Raw genomic sequence first — 20,387 nt, forward strand, 5'->3', positions numbered from 1 at the left:
GGGGGGGGAGAATGGGATTTGCCCTCCACCTCTCGCTGTATGCATTACACACATACACACTCTCACACACACTCACTCACTCTCTCTCTCTCTCTCTCTCTCTCTCTCTCTCTCTCTCTCTCTCTCTCTCTCTCTCTCTCTCTCTCTCTCTCTCTCTCTCTCTCTCACACATACACGCACAAGCAGAGCATTGCGAGTTTATTTGAAAAACAATTTTCGTACACAGTGGCAATTCAAAGTGCTTCACACAAGCATAAAAGAACTAAGTAATAAAGCGTGTTACATCCGGAGATTGTCCAGTTATGCACAAACTATTTAAATAAAAAAAAATAAAATTATATTCAACTGTACTAACTAGAACAGAAAAAAAAACAAATGAAACAATGCAATAATAAAGAAAGAAATTAAAAAAGTGTAAAAGTGCAATGAGAAAAAAAGCGCTGCTTGAGGCTTATCTTGGGAGCGTATAAGCATGAGATGACAGAGATGGGAAACAGAAATAAGCTTGATTTCTAACTCACTACATCCATGTCCCTCTGGGAGTTGGTTGCAGTTACGTGTAGTATAAAAGAACCTCTACCTCGCCATGTTTCGCTCAAATTCTGGAAACTACAAGCTGGCCTGTGTCCATGGATTCAAGACTGGGTTTATACTCTCAGAATATCAGAAATGTATCAGAAATCAGGGTCAAATCCAGCCAGTGTTTTATAGCCTTGTAGAAGTGCTTTAAATTCAACCCTACAGCTAAGTGGATGTCAGCATAAAGATTTTAGAAGTGTGGCAATTTGCTCTGTTCTTTGTCCTGCTTAAAACTCTTGTAGCAGCATTCTGAATAAATTGTAGCCGTGCAGTTAGGAGCCATTACAGCAGTCAACCCTGCTGGAAATAAAAGCATACAGGACTTTTTCTAGGTCTCAGAACATTAACACTCTGATTCCAGCTATATTCTCAATAAGACAGAAAGCTGCGTGGGTGGTTGATGCGATGCGACTAGTAAAGGTGAGATCACAGTCTATTAAAACTCTGACCAGGTCTTTGGCTTTTAGATTTCTGGATTCAAAATGTGCACTAATTCTGACACACTCCTTTCTGTTGCCAAATATCAGAACCTTGCTTTTGTGATTATTTAACTGAAGGAAATTCTGTCTCATCCAGTTAATCAGGTATGAGACTATTGTGCTGTAATAGTCTGGCGGGAAAGGTGAGTATATTTGGACATCGCGTGTGTAACTGTGTAATAACAGGACATTTATTTTGTATAAGGACCTAATGGGTGCACATATACAAATGAATGTGGATAAAAGTTTCACAACTGCCAATCCTATCAAAGTAACTCTGGCCTTCCAAATATGATCCAAACTATATGAGGATATGTCCTGGTAGTCCTACTCAATTTTCCAACCAGTCTAAATATTGTCAAATGAAGTAATGTCAGAACAGACATTTTATCTAAGCACACACACAGACACACAAATTGAAGTGACATTCAGATAGTGTTTGTCTGCCTACGTTTAGTTACCGACAGTTACTCATGCACACAGATCTAACCAACTCTTAAAAGCAATTCTTTACTTCAAACATGCCTATATAAAAATGAAGGTTCCAGGTTGCGGTCCCCAGTAGTTTGCTGGCACTGATAGTCTCGTGTGCTTTTTAGAGGGTGTGTTCCTTTAACGGAGAAGAAGCCCGAATGGACAGACATTATGGTAAACCCCACCGAGGCCTAGCTGTGGCCCGACTAGGCCGGCGTAGCACAGTAGCGGAGGGTCACTTCCAACTGGCCACTCTCATGCGGAAGGTCGGACCACCCCACAAACCCCCCCATCATCGGCAGTGAGCACCTCAGCCAAACTGGAGCTTCAGCACACACACGGAACCCCTCGGCGCAGTACTGCTGGGGTCACGGCGAGGCCTTGTTTGGATTGCGATGAACAGATCGCTCATTGTTCGCCGGAGAGACACAGCAGCATACTGTAAGTTGAGGGGCAGTTTCACTAGTGTGGAGGGAGACTGGTGTGCCCAAGCACAGCATTAATTATTACAGCGATAGGTACACTTAGCACACACCCGTACATATACGTCATGAAGATACTCTAGCCTCAGCTTATGCCATTAGAAGGGGGAAAGGCACCTTAACTAACCTCACACAGGCACGCACACACACCCCAACATACACTGCATGAGTTAAATTTAGAAAACTACCTGCCATCATATATGTATTTAAGTGAAAGAGGTAACCGCTGAGACAGTGGCCCTCAGACATGAGGCAGAGATCACCTCAATTCTTCACTCATCCAAAGGGAATCCACACGCCGCTGATCACATGGACGGCACACCTACCATTTCCTCTCCGGAGCCAGAGAGGAGGCTCCCCGCAAAATGGAGGGCTCTGAGAGGCAACCCGGAATCACGGTGCCAGCTCACGCCCGCCTTTCTGGACCACCTTTATGTATTCACCCTGTCTGAACAACAGCAAGGAAGGCTGCAATTCCGAGCAGCATCAAAGTCGTTTGATGTTTGGGAATTCTGCTCTGGTTCTTGCCAGCACTCGAACACGCCGGCCCGGAGACACATCTATAGCTCTCACTCACGGTGCCTTTCTAAAAAAGACAAAAAGGCCTTATTAACTTGGAGAATATCAGAAAACAAAGTCACATCCCCTGACGATTAGGAGTGAGAAGAGGGAACGGAAACCAGCGCCTTGGTTCTGTAACCTTTTTGTGTGCGCTCTTCTTAGGTTACTGTTCTAAAATTACAAACACTAGAAGCAGGAAAAAAAACCCACTTTAAATCTCAAGTCATCTTGCCTGTTCATACATGCATAATCACTTTAAGTCTTGTTTCCTGATTACATGACAGACACACTGGGAATGAGCTGAAACAGATATAGCGTTTGAAGGAGAGCTCCTATCATATCGTGAATTCTACCATTGAGAAGCAAGAGATCCGCATTGTGTGTGTGGATGCTAAAGTCTGGCTTTTTATCAGAAGAGAAACATCTATGTCTTCGGCATTCCAGTACCAGATCACTGCTGGGGTCAGATGACTGCAGACTCTTAGTGACACGGATTACCTCCTATACCAATGGAGCCCTTTGTAAGCACACACACAGAGAGAGAGAGAGAGAGAGAGAGAGAGAGAGAGAGCGCGAGCACGTTTTTTAGCATGTCTGTCTGAAGAAGAGCAGCTAAAATCCACATACGAATGCTTATGAGAAAGATGTGTTCAGATAAAACAACCAGCTCTGTTTGATCCTACATCAGCATTTGAACATGGATGGTGCAGTAATATCATGGTAATAAAGTAGCAAAGGGAACAAAACTAAACGTCCTGTACAGACGCAGTGGCGCCCATCATCTCGGAAGTGGAGCCACCCACATGTATGCGCATGTGTCGCGTGTCACCTCTGAAGCCACCTGCGCGCACATGTGCGACCTCACAAACCTAGCCGCCTGCATGAATGTGAGCGCGCTTTCGAGCATTCCATCCTGTTTGAAGCAGTGACAGAGGGAAGAATGAGGCGTGTGCATTTGCGTGTGTTGTGTGTGTTCATAGGGTGGGTGAGAGAGAACGCAGTGTTGATGGTCCTCTTTGTTCACTGTGCCTTTCATTACGAAAGAACTGGGGAAAAGGCTAATCGGACGATGTCAAAACAGTGACACACACACACACACACACAAAAAAAAACCCCACAAAAAAACAAAGCATCATTACTAAACCACGGGTTTGTTCCACTAAAGTGTGTTTAGACAGAAGCTGAGGAATGTCAGGTCCGCCAGTGGGTCAAGCCCAGTTCACACGAATTTCTGTGGCTGTCACAGCAGCGAGACTGAACTGCGTGCGGGGGGACTTCTGTGCACAGGGCAACCTCAGTCCTGTCAAGAAAACCACGCCAGGCAGAAGAAACAGGACACGTTAAGGGAGGGGAAGGAAATCCCACCCCAAGCTGAGTTCTCTCGAACTGCCGCAACATGCAGGGGAGTGCATTGCCTTCAGCGCACTGCATCCGATGGTTAAAAACTGCCTCTGTCCGCGGCGGGAGGCAGCATCGTTTTTATGTACGGAGTTAAAGGGACGATTGGGTTCGGTGTGAAATGAGCTATCGTTGCTGTGTTTGTGCATGTGTTTGGGAAGGGAGACACACACAGCCAGGTCTAATTGAGAAAGTCTACAGCCGGTGGACATGCTTAGACAGGCAGCACATGCCGCCTACATACAGTATCCGACATGCAGGATCTGACTCTCTCCCACACACACACACACACACACACACACACACACACACACACACACACACACACACACACACATCATTCCTGTTCTCCCTTAGAAAAAAAGAAGACAGGGAGAACAAGACCAACCCAAATAAACCTCCTTAAAAAGGTACTAGTATATTTTATACCTAAGGAGAGTCAAAGAAAACACAATTAACAGCAGCCAAGAGGCTGCGAACCAAAGGTAGATTGTGTAACCAGCTTTCTCTGGTTTCAGATGAACGAGGCCTACAAAGGACAAGCCTGCACGCTGTGGCACACCTGCCGACACTTGAGCTCAATTAAAATCAACAGGAACCATCACCAGCAGTCGGTATTGCTTTCCTTTCAGGACGTTATCGTAAACTTGGTGACGTTCTCGCAAGTTTAACTCTGGTCTCTGCAGCTGCAATCACTGCTGTGGGAGCGCATCCAATTCCTGGGCCAGCCTGACCCAACAGGCCAGTGGCATTTAAAGAGCTTGGGGAAAAAATTAACAAACAGAACTTCAAAAGGCAGGAAACCTCCTCTAGCCTTCGGAAACAGGCCCCAAATTACCAGGTACAGATGAGAGTTGCGCAAAGCAGGCCTCGCACAAGCGCAAACATAAAATACTACCCGTTTCCCGCGTAGGCAAGGCCCAGCGGAGGGGGCAGGGCAGCACCACGCGACACCCCCCCCTCCCCCGGCCCGCCAGCACCCTGAGGATTGCGGGACGGCTGTCACCGGGTGGGGGGGGGGGGGTAACATCTGGTGTGAGTTAAGCCTAACCGTGGCTCTGAAAAGCACAGGCAGGTCAAGGCCTGGTGCACGAACACCTCCCAGGGCTCCTTGAATGTGGGTCTCACAGTAATATGAAACAAACTCATGCCCTAGACCCTGTGTGTGGGTACTCGTACTGCAGTGCGCAGTGCAGTGCTGGGGAGGAATTCTGTGTGTGTGTGTGTGTGTGTGTGACAGAGAGAGTGAATGTTAGCTGGCAAGAACAGACTGCGTCAGACTGGGCAGAGTATACCCGCATAGGGTGAGAAGATTCAAAAACTGCTGAAGGTGAGAATAACAACAGTGTAACTTTATGAGCCCCGAATAAATTAAAACAAGACGTTTGAAAGACTGCATACGGTCTAAACAATTTCATACACCTAAAAATAGCTGCGGTACCGCAGCAACCAAGCTTAGCATCATGAGAAGAGAGAGAGAGCACATAGCGTGCGTGCGGTGGTTCATAATAGTAGATAAAAAGGAGAATGTGTAATGAATGACCTCATTAAAAAAGTATTAAGAGTAGTGTGATGTAGGTGCAAAGGCCGTGTCCTGGAGCACGAAACCTCAGTGGAAAGCTGCTAATACCCCCCACACACACACCCACACACACAGAGCGCTCTCCGCTGTGTGTCTGGGCTAACCACTGGTGCACAATTATCCATGCAATTAGCAGTCGGGGCACAAGATAACCTTCAGCTGCCTTAACGGTGCGCTCTAAAGTTTCAGCGTCTAACTGTACGTTGTTTTTTGTTGGATAGTTACGTAACTTTGGCAGTGAACTTCACCCCGGGGCACTCTGTTCCACATACCTGAATTAAACAATGCTAACGTTAACGCTCGATTTAATAGCGTTCAGGTGCCGTCAGGCGCCCTTGACTGCGGCGAGGCGATTAGCTTTGCCTTGTTTGCTTTTATCTGGTCATTGTAGCTCGTTGGCTGAGGGGCAACCACAACGTGTTGGGTGGAGACGGATGGAGCGCTAAGAGTAACCGTTAGGAGCCTTTTGACGGGGCTTGGTGTTCTGCACGTACACACACACACACACAAAGTCAACACTGCTGTGCCATCATAAAGTGAACTGGGAGGACCCGCCAGTTGCAATGCAGTCACCGACGGCGCTCCAGCGTCACTACCGGCTGCCGTCCAGACGGGAGATCGACTCACGACCGGATGTTCCAAGATGGCAGATAACGTGTGAACTCATGCATATAGTAAGCCATTATAGTATTATATAGTAATACATTATAGTAAGCGTGGTGTTTTGGAGCACTCCATCCGTGTATGAACACGGTTAACCCACACTTCAGACACAGCCACAATAATGCGTTTTTTCATAACGTTTATTGTTCAGCCGGTCTTAGACTCTGATGCAATAAGGGGGTGAACGGAGCCGGTATCGTCAGGACTTATGGAATGCCCAGATGGGCCTAGCAGATGCTCCATCGGGTTTCGCACAGTCCCACAAACGGCTTTACAACAAGGCGTTGTTTCCCCACTAACCCAGGACTCCTCGCTAGGAGAAGGTATGTCGGAAATGCACGCAGTGGCCAGCCACTCCTATCCACGGGCCCCGAGCAACAGAGACAGGAAACAGAGCAGAGCTACGCACAAAGAAAAAACCTGCTTCCTCCCTCGGCCCGGGGGACTGCGCCGACGTCCACTACCGCGGCTCCAATTGTTTCTCGTTTAGGGCTGGTTTATTTAGAGGTACTGCTGCTCTGATTTCTGTTTATTGATATTTTTTATTGTGGATATGATTATGTTTTTGTTATTACACCGCAGGGCTTTTTATAGCGTTTTGACCTTGCTGTGCGTTCTTGCCCCACAAAAACATCCTGCTTGGGGTAGTAGATATTATTTTTACATTACACCACAAAAGTGCATGTGGGATGTAATATTTAGTAATATATGAGGTAACCATTCACCATAGAAGTAATCCATAGGTATCCCATAGGGTTCTGAGGACAGACTGGAATGTTGTATACACAAGTGTTCGGTCAGCCATCGTGTGGCTAATCATGTGGTTACAATTATTAGGAATGCGGCTCCAGAAGAAGGTCTCTGCAGTGCGATGTGCTGCGTTACGTTCCAATAGGCAAGCACTGTGGCGGGAGCGCGAGAAAAGCAGGCGTGAGCAACGTGAGAAAGAGACAAAAGAATAAGAATGAACAGAGAGCGCTTTGCTCCTCCACTTCTCCACAGAGCTCCCACTGTGGCTCGCTGCCCATCCGCAGAGAAGGCGGGGTGGGGAGACACAAAGACACTGCTCCTCTCCCAGGCCTGGGCGGACCTCGGCTCGCGTTACCTCGCGCTTCCGGGTCTTTGGCCTGTCGCCATGCGAGAGGAGCTGGGGACGGTGGTGAGCAGAGGCGGGATTAGCCACGGCTCGATGGTTTCTCGATGGTTTCTCGCGTTTGCAGGCTCCCTCCCTCTGGCCGCTACAGTGAGAGGTGCCGTAGTGCCACTGGTCCCAGAGGAAGTCTGGAGAGTTACTGGGCGGGGGAAGCATGTTGTTCAGAGCTGTCGGGCTGGTTTTTACGCAAGACACCAACAGTATGGAACCACGTCCGTTGGCGTTATGCAAACATCGCCGCGACCACAGCACTGATTCAAATATGGCCACTACCAAAGCAAACTTGGCTTGGAATTACGGTTTTTGGTTCCACACCACGTAGGTGATATGATACGAGTACAACTTTAATCAAAACTCCCTGAAGTCTGTTGGCCTTTCCTGTACTTTGTCATGCGTTTCCTCATACAAAGTGATTAAAGCCTGCTCACTACATGCCGTGCTGTGATTTCTTGTGTTAGCCAGCATCTTCCAGATGGCAGGACAGTAACGGTAGCGGTGGCTGTGCAGTTACTGCCAATCAGAGACTTGCAGGCCTGATTGCCTTAAAGCTACCCTTGGGAAAACAGCTCCTACCTCCAGCCTACAAGACAGAGACCCACTGGCTCGCACAAATGGACGAGCACGAGTCCGCGTGAGAAGGTGGAACACCTGAAGCTCTCAGTACTGTCCAGGGTGAAGTCAGCAGCTGCTGGACTCATCTCATCAGATCGGAAACATCTGGTACCAATTCCCAAACCATAACCCCTTACCTCTTCCACCGCTAAACACAAGTTGTCAGGCCATTGATTGATTGATTGATTGGCAGTTGCACTGTTTTTTTTTGTTGTTGTTGTTTTTTTTTTTTTACTGCAAAGTCCTGAATTCTTGTACCACTGTGACTCATGAAAGTACTGGAAATGGTCTTGCTGGCTGGTACATGTTTCCAATCAAGTTACAGCCTTGCAAAAGGACGAGGAGTGTGCATTAAACAGCTCGCTCTCTCTCCGAGATGGGAGACGGAGGGGAAAAATGGAAATCGTTTTTCATTCGTCAACCTCCTGTTCCTCCCTCCCCCACACCTACCCGGGCGGGGACCCGAGAAAGAGCTCGATCACTTTACCTTGCCTCAGAAAGAGAAAGAGAGAGAGAGGGATATAGAGAGAGAGAGACTTGGAGCGAGCCAGAGAGCACACTAGCACACAAAGCTGCTGGAAATTTAGCACAGACTGACAGCAGAATCTGATTATTCAAGCCTGCATCACCCGTTGGCTGTGAAAATGTGTATGTGCATATAGCACTGAGAGTGTTGGGCCCCAACATGGAGAGAGAGAGAGAGAGAGCGTTCCCTGAACCCGGGTTTTAAATGAGCACAAAGAAAATTGGGATCTGCCTGGAAGACGTGGAGAGATGGAGTCTTCACGGCCTGCCCTCCATCGCCTCCTTTCGGGTCGGTATCTCCTTCACCCCCCCCCCCTTCTCTGACTCAGCATGGCACGCTACGCCCACACAGTACAGGAACTGTGCCAATTATGTGGTGTCCAGAGCTGTTTAATAAATGGTGGTATTGAGGAAGAGGGGCCGGGATTAAGTGAAAAATGCGGCGGAATGTCTTAGGCGTGACACGGAATAGGAACGGTAATATTTTCCCACACTGATTTAAGATGCTGCGGCACACCGAGCCATGATGGCCAGGTCATAGCTTCACTCCGCATTTGTGTAGCCTATCGTGTAATCTGTGGGGGGGGGCATATAACGTAGCTCCTTCTGTCACTCTCTCCCAGCGGGGTCAGGCATCTGGCAACCATTATGCCCCCTGTGTTGCTTCCACACACGCCAATGCTCCGCGTTTGTTCACTGGCGACGTCCAGGAATTGTTACTGCGATCCAGACGGGTAATGAGGGAGAGAGACCCGTAGGTCTCCGTGCCAACTACTGCCCCCCGGGGCAGGCACAGCTCCTCCCCTCAGGTGTTGGAGGCTGCGTCGGCCGCCCTAAACTACAGCCCCCAGAACAGGAGGAAGCGCGAGGACACAGCGCAGCCCAGAAGGCGCCATTTTAAGTGCAGAGACAGAAGAGCGAGCTGTTCTTCTCACTCTGGAATAAAGCTGGGCTTTCCACGAGCCACACGCTGATGCATCAGTTATCCAGACCTTTAAGATGCAGTGTTTAGGAGAAGACGTAAACCTCGTACACCCTCGACTCTCCAAATTAAAGCTTTGTCTTTTTCTTAATTCTTTTTTTTTTTTTTACAAATTAAGGGAGACGCATGGAGACCAGCTCAGGAGACCAGCTCAGGAGACCAGCTCAGGAGACCAGCTCAGGAGACCAGATGGGGCTAGTGCACCCCCCCTCAGCACTGGCTTTCAGACAGCGAGTTAAGATGCTGCAGCTGAGATTTCTGTCCTGGACAAAAACAATAGCAGTGGTGTGTGTGTGTTTGGAGCTGCATGTCATCCTCCCATCCACTCACTAAACAAAACACCACATTGTGCTGACTCAGCATCTTCGCTTAAGGCGCAGAGACGTACGTCTATTACGGCGCTGCGGCAAACGCTCGCCTCCGCCCTCCCACTAAACCTCTGCAGCACCACAGCCGACGGGGTCCGGCCCAGCTTCCTTTTTTTTTTTTTTTTACTTCACTCTCGTTTCTTTAACGTAGACGTTTCTTTTCTTGCGATGTTTGCGCTTTGTTTCCTCCTCTGAGCAGAGATGAATTCACAAGTGCACGGCTGACGTGTCAGCCAATCACGTGTGACGCCACACGGACGCGCGGGTTTTTCTCCCGTTTCACCCCCTCGCCGTCTCTGCCGACAGCCGGTCGTGCCGTGCAGGGCTCTCCATGTCGCCCGTACAGCCTGTCCCCATGCAGCTGCAGAATGGGGGTGGTGGGGAAATGTGCCAACGTCTGCTGCGTGAAAACCAGGCAGCACACGCCTCACCAGACACGAGACGTAAATCTGACTGGCCAAATGCTGGGCCTGGTGTTATTGCCTTATTTTCGTGCGTGCGGCGCTCGTCCACGTATGCCAGCAGGGAGTTTGTGACAACGGTACCGCTGGTGTCTGGAACATTGCGAGGCTGGAGGTGTATGGAAATCGCAACTCGAACGTCATTCCCATCGCCCCCGAACCCGCACGAATTCCAGCGCTTTAAACCGAACCCTGACACTGCACGAGAGGGCCGCCTGCCTGCTTCCAACTTTCATTTCATCATCCAAACGAAGCCTAGCATTTTTTACATTCTATAGACTATCTGTCTCCTTCCACAAGGCTGAGCAATTTGTAAAAGAGAACCTAGAGGTGAGAAAACGAGACATGTCTTTTTGGGGAGGGGAGCTTCTTCCTTGATGAAAAATGCATTAGCTTAGCTTACGTGTAGCATTCCTATTTAAAAAAAGCCTTCATATTGCTTCTGGTCTTTTGTTATGACTCATTCACGCTTTATACGGCTTTATGAATCCGTTTGTTTTTTTGGTTTTGTTGATCAGTTGTAGGTTGTTGATTACCACTGCCAACACTCATTTCTGCTTTATTTTACTCAATTGTAGCAAGAGAAATTACCAGACCACAACTTCCTGCCAGCCCTTGAAGAAGCCGGAGCCAGATTGGCCTCTCCTCTCTCCCCCGCTTGGCTGGGAGACGTTCCGACCCTGTGCCGTCAGACATGTCTGGGTCAGATGGGTTTTATTCCTGCTCCGGTTTCAAAAGATCTGATTCGACCCTCTCTGAACAGCAGCGGCTGAGCACTGGATAAAGTAAACTCAGTCTAGACAAGGGGAAGAGAGGTAACCTGGACCAAGGAGGAAGCCCAGATGGATTCTCTCATCATTATGACCATATGGTCAGGGATGAGCTCATTCCGTACCAGCAAATTTGCTTAAAATCACATGATGAATATGAGAGTGGAAAGTAGTGGAAATCCGTTTGGTTTTTTTTTGTGAAGCCCGTAGCGTAATCAGACGACGGGCAGCCATTCAGACATGGTGGAGAGGTGGACTCTTCTTGAGATTCCTAAAGCTATTGGAGCATTCCCAGTCTGTGACCAAACCCCCCCCCCCCCGCACCAGCCACTGGGTTAGACACAGAGGAACTCATCTGTGGCCTCCTGCGGGGCCACACTGCTGGGCAGAGAACAGAGCTGTGGACCTGAGGCAGTACAACACAGAGCTGCACTGGCTAGTTTCAAAGATGGTTCAGAGCAATGACTCTTGGTCCATGTCAGTGCAGCTCATTCTAAGCACAGGGAGCACACGTCATACAAAAATCATATTAAAAAGCACTAATATGATATATAATAAGCACACGTGATATTTCAGTCACTAATTTCACATTAAATATTTAAGATGATAGTCCCCACAAAAAGGGAACATGAGTCCCTCCCTTTTTGTAGTACACAGTAGTAGTCACTTTGATCAAATGCATTATGGCTGAAAACACAGTAATCAATGGTTCTGATAATTCTGTTATTAATCATTTGTAACCGAGTTGTGTTGCCAATCAATTCTAACCGAGCCTGCATGGAGCTTCGGTTTGTCTTGTCGCACCTGCTCGGGGGCCTCCCGCTCTGCCTCTTCCCTGCCTCTTCCGCCTCGACACCATGTAATTACTGCTCCCTACTTCTGTCGCTAACCCATGACGGAATCTTTCAGCGGCGTTCGGCGAGGCATGGCCTAGTTTAAAACCCGGCCTCCTTTCTCCTTCCTCCAGAGCTCCCGGGGAGGAGAGGGTGTACGATCCTCGCTCTGTCCTGAGCTGCCAGCTTTTAAATATTGAGCAGGGAGAAAGGGGGAAATATATCTATCTGTTAATGCTTCTTTTCCCATTGAGTCACAGCAGAGAAGCCAAGACATGGAACCTCGTTGGGTGGGGATGGGGAGGTCGTACTGGCAAAGGGGGGATTGCCCTCTCCTCCAATGACAGCAAACGAAGGGTAAGGAAACCGGGGCAGAAATAATAGCACAATAGTTATATCATCAGGTATATAGATTTATATTCCCTTTTCTTAGAGGGGGACAGATGCGCCCATGGCAGGGTACGGGCCAACGTCTTAGCCATAACGTAGCTTTTCCAGAAGGTGCACGAGACCATCACTCAATGAACAGACGTGCTGGCACCTACACAGAAAAGAGGATTGGATGAAGGGGATTTAGTGGCAGTGCGATGTGAGCTTAGCAGGCGAATAAAGGCTGGTACAGATTTATGCTGTCTTCTCTCGTAGAGATTTAAAGAAATGCTCCCACTGATAAAACCACAAACAATAGCTGGAAACATCTCAAACCTGAAACTTTTTTTTTAAATCTAAGGAACAGGGATGGTGCCTTACACTGTACTCTGTGTGATTCTCTCAACTGGACCTCAGAAAATAAAGATGCAGTTTATAATAAATAAATAGTGCATTCTATAGGGCAATGAGCTAATGAAAGCTGTTCCTTTCACAGGCTCCTGGTGCTACAGTGAAGAGGAATACAATGACCTCGACTACACCCACTGTGTCACTTGGCCAGTGATTAAACGGCCCTGATTTTCAGAAGTCTGTTAGATCCTGACTTAAAAGAAAGATGGGCCTCTTCTAATTCAAACTGAAAAAAGGAAACCTGAGTCTGAAAAACCTGATGGGCCCAGCAATCAACCCTACTTAGCAAGTGGTGGTACCTGTCCCAAACTCAACAGGAACTGCTTGGCAAATCAACTAACTTCTGAACTCGCTGTTTGTTACACTGTATTAAAACAAATAAAATAATCTTTAAAACGCCACGTTTACTCTCATACTCAAGATTACAGATAATGAATTGAAAAACGAATTCTCTTGCATGCATTCCCCCCCCCCCCCAACATGTACTCTTTAATGATGAACAACAGAAAAGTAACGTGAGCTGGCTGACAAACATCTGAACATCTGTTTAATTTCAGTAGCAGTCGTCAGGTAGGCAGCCGAGCGCCTCTCACATCTGGGTGGGTAGATGGAGGGGGGAGGTGCATTGTTAGCCTTTGCCTTAGAAAACCCCACGTCCCCCTTTGGAGGAAACAGGAAACTTGAGTTGCAGCCAGACCTACCATCTTAAATTATGTTCCGAGTGCTCAAAATATACGAGGTCGCCAGCACTGGACCATTTCACAAGCCCAAAATGCAATTAAAAACCAAACCTGCAGCTCTGCGGAGCAAACCGTAGCTGGATTACTGAGCAGCATCTTTACTTCTTTCAACGCACAGCGTGCCAGAAACCGACTTACGGTTGAGCACCTTAATTCTGTCGGCAACATAAAAGCCTGCGTAAAGCACGGCGATCCTGTAGCTTAGCGCCCAAGCACCGTCCGTCCGTCTGGTTATATTAGAAATCGACCATACCCACTGCATAGGGGCAACATATACAGAAAAAAACAACAGCTTTAAAACAGCACCACGCCATGTAGTGCGGAGACACGCAGGGCAGGAGAAAACGCCCTGCCTTATCCACGCGACGCACCGCCTGCCCACGGTGACCGGTGCGCATACACAACTTAACGGCACCAAAGAAAATACAGATCAATTTTAATACGCGTGCACATTACAGTTGAGAGAAGCACCTTCATTTGTGTGTTTCTAAATTATTGACATATCAGTACATTTGGCCAGATTAGCCGTAGTGGCTGTATCGCCCTGTAATGCATTATGGTGTGCTTTGGCTTCTTCCAACAGTCTACCTCGCCGTAGGTGACACAGCACTCATTAAGATGAAGTCTTACACAAATGCTATACTGATTGAGTTTTGTTTAGCTCCCCCAAACTGTAGAAAAACAAAGATGGTTATACGGTTATAGGCGATATACGATATTACTATACCATTTAGAGAAAGAGTGCATACGCTTACCTTTTACTTGAGTTTCATATTCGGCTATAATCTCCTTGTCTTTTCGGAATTTCGCCGGAGACGTCATATTTGTCTTCAATTTGAAACACTAAAAATGTCCTTGTAACAGATGCAAGCACAGAGGAACAAAAGCTGGTTTGCACTTCGACGTCGTACAATATCCAAAGCCTTTAGGTTGGAGTGAATTCAGTCCTGAGTGTATTATTGTCTCATATCGAACATCAGTGAGTTGCGACTGCTATGCCCTTCCACGCCTAAATGTCTCTCCAAGTGCGTTTCCGAAACCGGTAGAAAAAGCGAAGAGTAATTTCATCCCCTCGTCCACTCGATGGCCAGCAGTGTCGGATGAAGCAGTCAGGCACAAAAGTTTCAGCTTCCCTCCCGCAGTCACAGGACAGCCTGGCCGGGCCTCGCAGCTGCAGCTACTCCGCGGTCTGGAAGGAAAGCATGTATCAGCTCGTTTGGCAATGCGCAACGGGCACCTACAGGGCCACTGGGTTTCCAGAAGCAGGGGAAATCTGCTCCTTCACTAAAATGCGTTTTAATGAGCAAGCCAGGACTGGTTTAAATAGCACGTTGCTTAGGGCACCACAGGCTCGCAACAAAAACATCGGTGTGATTTTTAACCAGTGTAAATGTGACCTACACACACCCTAGTAATAGAGAAATGTAAACGTGATTATTAAATGATCTACAAGGGTCAAGTAGACGGACTGTTTCCTAATTTCATTTTATCACAGCAGATTCCCAAAGCAAAGATTTGCGAAAGCATTTGTACTACTAATAAAAAAAAACAGGAAATTATACAAACGCCTGAAAATGTATTTACAATTTCTAGATGATCAAAAACAAAGCATGGCAACGCATCGACCAAATGTTCTCACAAAGAAAGCCTCGCTGAGCCAGTCGTCTCCAACTGGCCACTTTCTTGCGTGACTAGTAGCTCCGCTTGAAGACATGCCCACTTCTCCGTTAAGCGCGAATACTACTGTTCTACAAGCAGCCTCAGATACGTATTAAGAAAAGTCACATGCATGCAAATACTGTACCTCCGCAAGTGATTCCCATCGCTCTAGACCATCGCGTCTCAGTCTCATTTAATTGCAAACTCTTTCTGGAGCTACGCTGGAGTAGATAGTATCTCAGACTTTTCCCAACTCTAACCCCGCCTGTTTTCGTGGACATGGTGCTCACCCCCTCTACTGCTATTCGTTGTATGAAGCGGAAGTGATCTGAAATCCCTCAAATCTGCAACACGATAGTTTGGCACATTTCGAACCCACTGGGTTTTTATTTCTCACGCACATTTCCAACACAGTGGGTTATTATTTGTCATGCACATTTCTCATAAATGTGTGCGCTTGTAAATATGATTACGCCGACGTTGACTGCATAATGGGACTTGTGAACAAAAAGCCAAGACAGTCAACAATAACTAAAATTTGAAGAAGTGGTAACCGGCGACGCGTGAACAAGACATCCCATTAAAAGGCAAAGCGCTGCCGTTTAACCATCAGCGGCGGATATAAACCCAGTGTCGCAGACCAATAGGGTCTCGAGTGATGTTTTGCTGGCCAATCGGAGTCACGTATGCAGCGGTTTGAAAATGTTTCCGGAAGTGTATGCTGAGCTGTTAAAGGTCCGACGGGGACGTAAACATCGCCAGGGTGGCCAGTTTTGCTAAGCGATTTAACAAAAGCAGGTGTTGTGCACACTGATTACCTCGCAGCGTTTTATCTAATCGGTGGATATTCATTTACTCTCGATGTCGTGAGAGTCCTGAGTTTAGAGAGACATAGCTAGTGTTGTCCTAGCCGAGTGGCTAGTTCAGCTAACATCCGCTTTACCAGCTCGCAGCACAGATGCAGGTGGAGGAGGTTTGTTGTCTTTTATCTTTGCTGAAGTCAAGGTGAAATCATAAGTTATATTAAACTTAGGTTTGGTTGGATAATCTCGCTAGGTCGCTGTGTTAGCTAGGTTCCTAGCTAAGTTGGCTGACATCTTCCCGAGGACTATCACGCTAAACCCGGTCATGTCTACCTCGAGTTTTAAGAATAAATGTGTCAGTCAGGTGAACTGCGTTTACTGCGACAGCCTTCTGTGTACGAGGGGTATGAAGGCCGTGCTTCTGGCTGACACCGAAATCGAGCTGTTTTCTACCGACCTCCCCCCCAACAGGTGACACCAACCCTCGCTGGCTAGGGAACAATGTCACATTCACATTACAATAACGTCTTGGGTGCCGACATGTGCTCCGCGTCTGAATGTCTTCACCCTTTGTGATCGTTTGTGTAATGGAACAGTGACATGTGTGGCTTTGCCAGTGCCGTATTTTGATAACTGGTGTGTGTGTGTGTGTGTTATTAATTCTTTCTCTCTTTTGCAGAACTGTGGACTTTGTTGCAGGCTGCTATTCTACAGAAAGTTGTAAATGCAAGTTAAGAGACATTGCCTGCCTGAAATGGTGCGTGATCGTTATGAAAATCATGATATTTATTGTTATGCTTCACTAGATACGGGCTAACTGCAGTTAGCAAAATACTTTCGCTGTTTAAATTAACGGTAAATGTACTAGATTAATGTGTCGTTGTAGGTTTTACAGGATTTCTTTTTAAAATTTGAACTGACCCTTTATTCCCTGGACCCTGTGTTTTGAATCTGTTTCTTATGTTGGATTTTTCTGCATATTCAGTGGAAACATTGTGGGGTATCATGTGGTGGCACCGTGCAAGCCCTGCCTCCTCTCCTGTAACAATGGGCACTTTTGGATGTTCAACAGTGAAGCTGTGTCCACTGTCAACAGACTAGATGCATCAGGTCTGGAGTGATTGTCAAAGTGTGCTTTCACTGTATTTATGATGCTACTATCTGGCACATGACCAGGGTCTAGTGCATGGCCGTGACCCCATACAGGCTTTTCTTTCACAATCGTAGCTTTATGACACGTGCTTGATGGTCAGTGCTTAGTGGGTTTGTCCCTGTAAATAACAGGTTCGAAAATTCTGTTGTGTTAGTCTGTCTGTTCGTGTGTGTGTGTCTTACGTGCAGCATTCTATATATATATATATATATATATATATATATATATATATATATATATATATATATATATATATATAAATAAATATATAAATAAATATAAATATATATATATATAAATATAAATAATGTATGTGTGTGTGTCTTAATATTATGTAGATAATTGTTTCTCTCTTAGGACTTAATCTGCTGCTCTGGGGAGATCTCCCAGAGCTGGAGGGCAGCGAGGACGAGAGCCCAGACAGCCTTTCAGAGGAGGAGTACCTCAGATAGATCGAGCAGAACTAGAGGCACTGTCTAATGAACCACTAATTATTTGTTGCCTAGCTCCCAAGAATCTTCGTTTCAAGCACACTGTAAGCAAAAAAAGAAAAAAAAGATTATATACATAAAAACAATATTACTTGAGTTTACTGCCCTTAAAGGCGGATCAGTAGCGTTCCGGATCAGGGGGATTTCATTGCAGAATTTCTCGATTATCTCGTTCTGTATTTCAGATTTGTAAGCTGCATGTATTTGAAGTAATTTTGTTGCTGTTTCCCATTGACTCCCATGACTCGTTTACGGTTTGCAGTGGAAACACGGCACCATTTCAGTCGATCCTGTACATTTACATTTAGTGCAACGTACTTATTTCAGTATGACTACGTGTGCCTTCTGGGAATCAAACCCACGCTCTGCTAGCTACAGAGGCACGCGGGCCGTAGGGCGTGGGGACAGACGATTTTACATAAATGGGAAAAGTAAACGATGGCAAAGTAAGAAAGTGGTAACATTGACACATACTTCTTAAACTGGACTGATGTTCAATATGCTTATTTATGGGCATTACATATTGGTGATATTTATGTAACTATATTATTTAGAAAATAGGTAAGACAGCAAGATACTTGAAGTAGGACATAAAAACAACATTTTTAGGAAGGCCCGACAGCAGCCCCTTAAGTGGAGTAGCTCCACTTAACACCTCCGTTCTTTCTTTTCCTTGTATGCCTCGTGGTAGCTGGGGGACAGCAACCTGTGTTTGACATCTGCTACAAGGTGTGGTTTTTGTTTGTTGCTTTTAGCCATGTTAGGTTTTTCGGTATTCGGATTAACGTTTCATTGAAGATCTGAACTGGCAAATCTTGTTTTTTTTTTTCCCCCCCCCCCCCCCTTCCTCCCTCATAGTAGTGAAGCCTTGAACTGGCTCCCGCACACATTATGGATCGCTCTCTTCGGTGAGCAGCCGCTCGCTTTTAAAATGTGTTGGTCGTATTGCTTCCTTGCAGGTTTACTGTCACAATCTATGTATGTAGATTTTGGACAGGTTGCTTAAAACAATAATTGCTCCTCAGAACAGCCAATCAAGGTAGTATGATGTTCAGTTAAAGGGTTGTTTCCAAATCATAGGCATTTCTAATTTAGTTTTCTAAGGACACCGGCTCAGAAGTGAGAACTGACAAAGTGCAGCAAACGTTCTTGGTTTCTGTCTCTCATCACATGTACCTTCCACTTTAACTGTATGTCAGTACATTTAATTTTTTTTTTCGTCTACTGAAATGAGGACGATCATTAGACTGGCAAAAGGAGAAGAAGGAAGGGGGTCAAATAACTTTGGTACACCACAGCACATGATGTGAAAATGCAGCTAATGTACGTTCAGAGAGTGTGAGCCAAGGCCCAGTCCTGTCATCCCCAACGTGGAAAAACTGGTCTGTTACTTTCGCAAGACCACGTTGTTTTGTGTAACCGTTTGCTAGCAGTTGCGCTTCTTCGATGTTAACCATTTCACTGTATGATGGACACAGAACTCTCTGAAACAATATTCAGATTTTTCAAGAATGTTTTCATTTTCTTGTAATTAGTATAAGGGAGAAAACAAATTCAGAGAATTCAGATGTATTGGCGTCTCGAGCGGTAATAAAGTTCCCGGCATGAGCAGTTGTCATTATGAAGATATGACCAAAATGAAATGTTAGAAATGAGATCTTATATTTTAATTTATTAATAAAAATCAGTCTATTTGTTGTAATTTATCAACATTTCGATTGTATGTATTTAACAAACATGTATTTATACTTATGGATAGCTTGCACCATCCGAAAACTGAAAAAAGTTTGTAATTCTTTACATTTGCACTGAAAATGTCTCCGTTTGAACTTTGGCTTGTTTTGTATACTCGCGGTCTGGACATTAAACCTTTTCTTTTTTAATTGAGCGAGACTCACATTATTGCACAGTCACACACAATACTGGTATAAGGTCCAGTTTGAGAGTGCAGCATACAGGCTAGTTTTGGCTTTCAACCAGCAGAAAGCATGCCAGCTCTGAGGCCTTCATGCGCTGTGTTTGGCCGCACATTAGCAAAAGCTGAGTGTTTGACCAGGCTGCCTGCTGGCTGCAGTGCTGGGTTTTGTTTTAGTTTTTTTTTTAAAGCCACATATTTATTGTCAAGTAAAAGTTACAACAGAGCTAAGTAGAGATCCTGAATTTTAAGATAATGGCCAGTGCTGGTTTTGCCATTCCTGAGTATGGGTTAAATACATTTTCACCAAAAGTTTGAATGCAGTGTTTCACTGACTAATCTTCAGTGGTTTGTGGGATATGACAGTGTCTTTAGCTGTTATTGCAGCTGGTGCCTCTGTGTGATTAACTGTACGAACGGTTGACACACTGGACACAGTTATACAGAACGGACACTGTGGACAGGGCTGTGCAGGACAGACAGGATACGGCTGTGTGAACTGGACATGGCTGTGTAGAACGGACCTGCGTTTGCACAGACTGCCTGTATGGTGCACAGTCACTAGTGTGTGGATGTTCAGTGCCATTCCTGTACAAACATACCAGCCCCTGATACACATCATTGTGTGAAGATATAGGGGCTTCCATTGTCTCCCCTCTGCGTGTGTGTGTGTGTGCATGTTCAACAGCGATGAATATTTAACAGAAGCTCACTGATTTATAGTGCCTTCTCCCTTATTCACTTAAAACAAGCTGTTTAGACTTTAGACTGAATAAAGCATTTATAGCTGCACCTTCATGGACCGCCTGAGTTTTAAGATAAATGCTACCATCATGAGATGAATGCTCTGTGGGGTTCACGTTTCAGTAGTAGTATACACAGCAAACAAACAAATGGGTCCCGCACAGGCGGGCAGGTGTGATG

The 20,387-nt window shown here is 46.2% G+C and overlaps 2 protein-coding genes across 5 annotated transcripts in view; one reads left to right on the top strand and one right to left on the bottom strand.

The window, feature by feature from the left end:
- Positions 1–15,439, bottom strand: part of srgap2 (SLIT-ROBO Rho GTPase activating protein 2) — a 74,958-nt gene extending 59,519 nt beyond the window's left edge. For 2 of the 3 annotated variants that reach the window (XM_035520298.1, XM_035520296.1), the window contains exons 1-2: positions 15,247–15,439; positions 14,198–14,631 (exon numbers count right to left, since the gene is read on the bottom strand). In XM_035520298.1, coding sequence (XP_035376191.1) covers positions 14,198–14,264 — 67 coding nt within the window. In that variant the 5' untranslated portion in view covers positions 14,265–14,631; positions 15,247–15,439. Of the gene's footprint in view, positions 1–14,197; positions 14,632–15,026; positions 15,163–15,246 lie in introns of those variants that run through there. The other variant, XM_035520297.1, reaches the window with a different exon arrangement.
- A 389-nt stretch (positions 15,440–15,828) lies between these two features.
- Positions 15,829–19,435, top strand: fam72a (family with sequence similarity 72 member A). 2 transcript variants are annotated; one of them, XR_003410841.2, is made up of 5 exons: positions 15,829–16,375; positions 16,584–16,661; positions 16,890–17,014; positions 17,415–17,592; positions 18,407–19,435. XR_003410841.2 is itself a non-coding variant. In XM_027012899.2 (4 exons), exons 1-4 carry the CDS (start codon positions 16,230–16,232, stop codon positions 17,507–17,509), a joined length of 444 nt encoding a protein of 147 aa, XP_026868700.1. In that variant the 5' UTR covers positions 15,829–16,229; the 3' UTR covers positions 17,510–18,380. The 2 variants fall into 2 exon arrangements, 1 of the variants encoding a protein (XP_026868700.1); XM_027012899.2 differs by lacking the exon at positions 18,407–19,435 and having other exon boundaries at positions 17,415–18,380.
- Positions 19,436–20,387: the final 952 nt, after the last annotated feature.

This window comes from Electrophorus electricus, chromosome 20 (genome assembly GCF_013358815.1).
Source record: "Electrophorus electricus isolate fEleEle1 chromosome 20, fEleEle1.pri, whole genome shotgun sequence".
Classification (NCBI taxonomy): domain Eukaryota; kingdom Metazoa; phylum Chordata; class Actinopteri; order Gymnotiformes; family Gymnotidae; genus Electrophorus; species Electrophorus electricus.

Bases quoted from the DNA above. Each gene is read 5' to 3' on its own strand.
- fam72a (XM_027012899.2), top strand. From the start codon at position 16,230: ATGTCTACCTCGAGTTTTAAGAATAAATGTGTCAGTCAGGTGAACTGC. The intron at 16,376-16,583 runs GTGACACCAACC...TCTCTTTTGCAG, and splicing joins ACCGACCTCCCCCCCAACAG to AACTGTGGACTTTGTTGCAG. The intron at 16,662-16,889 runs GTGCGTGATCGT...CTGCATATTCAG, and splicing joins GACATTGCCTGCCTGAAATG to TGGAAACATTGTGGGGTATC.